General features: G+C 48.5%; 1 protein-coding gene across 1 annotated transcript; it reads left to right on the top strand.

The window, feature by feature from the left end:
* Positions 1 to 571: 571 nt before the first annotated feature.
* Dusp6 (dual specificity phosphatase 6) lies at positions 572 to 4,884 on the top strand. The gene is made up of 3 exons (XM_059245182.1): positions 572 to 1,440; positions 1,943 to 2,380; positions 3,379 to 4,884. Exons 1-3 carry the CDS (start codon positions 1,041 to 1,043, stop codon positions 3,684 to 3,686), a joined length of 1,146 nt encoding a protein of 381 aa, XP_059101165.1. The 5' UTR covers positions 572 to 1,040; the 3' UTR covers positions 3,687 to 4,884.
* The last annotated feature ends 253 nt before the right edge of the window (positions 4,885 to 5,137 follow it).

Below are 5,137 nucleotides of genomic sequence, written 5' to 3'. Positions count from 1 at the left end.
AGGCAGTTAACCAGCCCCAACACAGCCTCGGCTAAAAGAACATCAGAACAAACAGAACTAGACTTTTTCAACAGCCAAACAAGTGCCACACACGATCTAAAAGAGGACGGGGAGGGGGGCCCTGGCGGGTCGAGAGTTTGAAGGAAATAAAAAAGAAGGGGAGGTGAGGGGGGAACCCACCAAGTTTTATTAAAGCTAGCTCGAGAGCGCAAAAGTCGCGAAAAAAGGGCTTTTGTGCTTGCTAATTGCACCGCTGGTGCGCAAGAGTTCGACGCGAAGTGTGAACTCTCAACAGAAGGAAACACGAGACAACTGAAGTGCCCTGGTTTATGTGCCCTGCTCCTCCTCCTCCACCGCCTCCTCCTCTTTCTCCTTCCTCCCGCCCAGCCTGCAGTTGCAGCCTGTTTGCACTGGGGCTTATCCGGAGCGGAAATTCCTTTCCGTTTTTGTGAATGACAAACTCATTAACAATTCATCAACACAACCTGTTCCAGCCGGCCCGTCCCCACGGCAACAGCCCCTTCCGCAGCGCGCTCATTGGCTGGCGGAGAGAATGTATCCATTGAGACGCTGGCTGTTTGTATCCATTGAGGAGCTGCCTCGCACAGGGGGTGTGCTCTCCCCGAGTCCTAGGGACTGTGAGCAAACCGAGTCTTGAATCCAACCGGGTTGGATCTTCTGAGGTGCAGCCTCAGAGGGAAGGATTAGGAGCCGCTAGACTTTTTTTCCTTTTCTTTTTCTCCCCTCTCAGTGGCACGGAGTCCGAATTAATTGGATTTCATTCACTGGGGAGGAACAAAACTGGGTACCTTCATTCAGAGAGCTTCGCTGACTCCAAGAGTGATCCCTGCAGCCCGGTGCAGAGGGACCACCGGCTTGGCTTCCGTGCCGCCTTCCCTAACCGCTAGCCTCGGCTTGGGAAAGGCGAGGCAGAATCGAACCCCGCTCCGAGAGCGGCAGCTTCGTGCAGCGTGCTCGGCCTATGCCTGCCTCGAGGGGCGTCTGCTAGGCACCCCGCCTTCTCCTGCAGCTCGACCCCCATGATAGATACGCTCAGACCCGTGCCCTTCGCGTCGGAAATGGCGATCAGCAAGACGGTGGCGTGGCTCAACGAGCAGCTGGAGCTGGGCAACGAGCGGCTGCTGCTGATGGACTGCCGACCGCAGGAGCTGTACGAGTCGTCGCACATCGAGTCGGCCATCAACGTGGCCATCCCGGGCATCATGCTGCGGCGTCTGCAGAAGGGCAACCTGCCGGTGCGCGCGCTCTTCACGCGCTGCGAGGACCGGGACCGCTTCACCAGGCGCTGCGGCACCGACACCGTCGTGCTCTACGACGAGAACAGCAGCGACTGGAATGAGAACACCGGTGGGGAGTCGGTCCTCGGGCTGCTGCTCAAGAAACTCAAAGACGAGGGCTGCCGGGCGTTCTACCTGGAAGGTACGTTGTGCACCCCGGGTGCAGGGCTCGCGGGTGCAGGGCTGAGGGCTGGGGAAGCCGCCGGCGAGGTAGCGACCGCGGCGTGCGTTCTGCTTAGGGGAGCTAGGTCCGCGTGGTAGCTTTTCCTCCCTGGCCACCCCCCCACCTCCCCAAAGGGTTCTATCCAGGCAACCTCTACCTTCCTCTCGCTTTCTTTTGGTTTGATTTCAAATTAAGATTCGGAAGCCTGGAGAGGTGGGCAGTGGGTCAAAATATTAAGAGGAGTTGTCAATTTTTTTGCATTTCCGGATCCAGATGAATAAGAGTTCCCTAGGGGTTGGGGAGGGGGGAAGTAGCGGGTTGTGTTCCTAAAGGTGCATACTTAAGTGTGTTTCTCTTAGGACTGCAGGGGGTTCATTGGGTGCCTCGGTAATGTTTTCCTGCACCCAGCCGCGGGGGTTCTCACAAGCTGAAAATTACTACGGCGTCTCTGGTTACAAGATTGCTTTTCTTGTCCTGGCAGGTGGTTTCAGTAAGTTCCAGGCCGAGTTCTCCCTGCACTGCGAGACCAATCTAGACGGCTCGTGCAGCAGCAGCTCCCCGCCCTTGCCAGTGCTGGGGCTCGGGGGCCTGCGGATCAGCTCCGACTCCTCCTCGGACATTGAGTCTGACCTTGACCGAGACCCCAATAGTGCAACGGACTCGGATGGCAGCCCGCTCTCCAACAGCCAGCCTTCCTTCCCGGTGGAGATTCTGCCCTTCCTTTACCTGGGCTGTGCCAAGGACTCTACCAATTTGGACGTGTTGGAGGAGTTTGGCATCAAGTACATCTTGAATGTCACCCCCAATTTGCCCAACCTCTTTGAGAACGCAGGGGAGTTCAAATACAAGCAAATCCCTATTTCGGATCACTGGAGCCAAAACCTGTCCCAGTTTTTCCCCGAGGCCATTTCTTTCATAGGTGAGACTAATTTACAGTCATTCATAGAGTGGAAGATGTTAATCTGTTTTTCTGCAAGCTATTTTGCTGGCCTGCAGGTCTTTACTGTTCCTAGAGTGTTCTTAATTCTGGTTTACCTTCCTGTAAAGGATCACAGGGCCCTTTGACATAGCAGGTCATGGGGACTATTTGGAACATTTCCTTGAACCACTTAATTCTACTTTTAAAAGGCTGTTCCCAATCGGCGTGTTTTTGCGTGTGTCTCTAGTCAGAGTAGGAGAGTGAAGAGAGCTAAGTAGAGCCACTCACTTAATAGACCCGAATCCTAGAATTGCTTTATCATTTTAAAAAGACCCAGGAGTTATTTTAGGACACCCAAGTTAGTTGTTGGAAAGCAGTTCGAATACTAAATGTTACCCAGTTGAGTGATACTGCAGTGTGCTGGTAACAGTGAGACTCTGGGTAACCTGATCTCAGCAGGAAGAGCTGTGGGCTCGGAGCCTAAGAGAAGCGAATCTCCAGGCATTGTGGTGCATTTCCTATTACAAAGGAACTCATTTTCAGGCCTTGTAGACATCCTGTTCCTCCTAATGGCTGTCCCCTGTGACTTCCTTCTCTTTTAAAATGCCTGAATACCTCCATTGTTAGCTGCACAACAGTTGGAGAATAATTTAATAGACCCTTGCAGTCTGCTTGTCTGTATGAGAGACATTCAGGACCATATTGCAGGATTTCTGGTATTCACATGCTGAGGCAAAGAATGTACACATTAAGGAATTTTTTTATCGTTGGTAGAAACGTAATACAAAAGCTCTCTTTACAGGAACTATCTGAAATATGTCATTGTGTTTGGTGTACATGTTTATCTCAGTTATACATTTTTCTCCTGCCTTCAGGGCTCAACTGCCACACACGATAGTTTTGAATGTTCCTTCTTAATTCAGATTTTAGGCTGAACATTTGCAGAGAGGGTGGTTTTTCGGTCTAGTAAAATCTTGCCTTTCTTTTTGTGTTCACAGATGAAGCCCGAGGCAAAAACTGTGGTGTCTTGGTGCATTGCTTGGCAGGCATCAGCCGCTCCGTCACTGTGACTGTTGCGTACCTCATGCAGAAGCTCAACCTGTCCATGAACGATGCTTACGACATTGTCAAGATGAAGAAATCCAACATCTCCCCGAACTTCAACTTCATGGGCCAGCTGCTTGACTTTGAAAGGACACTGGGACTCAGCAGCCCTTGTGACAACCGTGTTCCAGCACAGCAACTCTACTTCACCACTCCCGCCAACCAGAATGTCTACCAGGTGGACTCCCTGCAGTCTACGTGAAAGGCACCCTACTTGGCCTAGCTGGGAGTGTCCCGTTCCTTCAGCAGTTTCTCTTGGGCAGCAGCAAGCAGGCTGCTTTCTTTGTGTGTGGCCTCAGGTGTCAAAAATGTCACCAGCTGTCTGTATTGGACAAGGTTGCCAAGTGCAAAATTGGTTATTACAGAGGGAGAGATTTGCTCCATTCATTCTTTCTGGAAGGACAGGACATGCTGTCTAGATCATGGCAATAGGTTTGCTCCCGTACCCCAGCCTACCCAAGCAGGGACTGGATGTCCCTCCAGATGAAGAGGGTAGGGCCAAGAAGTAGGGTAGGGGCATGTGTTCTCTAGGGCCTCCAATGGCTGTTTCCTGTTGCATCTGGAACTAACTGTATATTGTCTTCAGTGAAGACTGATTCAACTTTGCATATAGTGGAGCCAAAGAGATTTTAGCTCTGTATTTGTGGTATCGGTTTGGGAAGGCAAAAACAGAACTGATACTCTTTTAATTGATTATTGTAAATATTTGATCTTTAAATCACTTGACCAGTGTTTGTTTGGCTTGTATTTGTTTTTATCTTTGAAGGGTTTAAAAGAAGAAGTCCAAAGGGAGAGGAAGAGCAGTAAGCCACTTCTTAAAACAAAATAAGGAAAATTTTGCTCTTTTCTAATCCAAAAGGTATATTTGCAGCATGCTTGACCTAATTGTACCAACTCTGATGACATTTTCGCAGATATTATCATCACTAAGACTTTGTTAAGGTGCGATCTTAAGTATCTTTCATATATCTTCCTTCTGATTTTTCCCCCCCTTAATGTACTTTGACTCTGCCTTACCTTTGTAAATATTTGGCTTACATTATCTCAAAGGGGGGTATCTTGGGAAGACACCAAAATTGTGGGTTCACTTTTTTTTTTTAACTTCAGCTGTGCTCAACAGTATATTATTACCTCTGTACAAAATTCTTCAGGGAGTGTCACCTCAAATGCAATACTTAAGGTTGGTTTCTTTCCTTTAAAAAAAAATGATATGAAACTGGAAGTGTGTGTCTGTGTGTGTGTGAGCATGGGTACCCATTTGATAGGTGGGATGCATCAGGCTGTGGAGAAGGGAGGATTAACTTGCTCCATGATGTTCGTGGTGTAAAGTTTTGAGCTGGAATTTATTATAAGAATGTAAAACCTTAAATTATTAATAAATAACTATTTTGGCTATTGAATGTGTTTTTATTTTTAAATGTCTCCTTAGTGTGTGAAGTAACACATTTAAGTAGTGGGGACTGGTAAAGCTTGTAGTGATGGCCAAGGCAAGGTTATTACTGTTTTTCAGACAGAAATTAATTTTGCTTCTTATCAAGAAGACTTAATAGGGTATACATCATACATACAGATAATGTGTTATGAGTAGTTCAGGCTTAATATTTTCCTCCCCTGGAAAAATGAAGCCCACAGTATATCCCTTCTATGGTTTGG

This window comes from Peromyscus eremicus, chromosome 18, assembly GCF_949786415.1.
Source record: "Peromyscus eremicus chromosome 18, PerEre_H2_v1, whole genome shotgun sequence".
Classification (NCBI taxonomy): Eukaryota; Metazoa; Chordata; class Mammalia; order Rodentia; family Cricetidae; genus Peromyscus; species Peromyscus eremicus.
The sequence above is the reverse complement of the archived record's forward strand: the minus strand, read 5'-3'. Positions and strand labels throughout refer to the sequence as shown.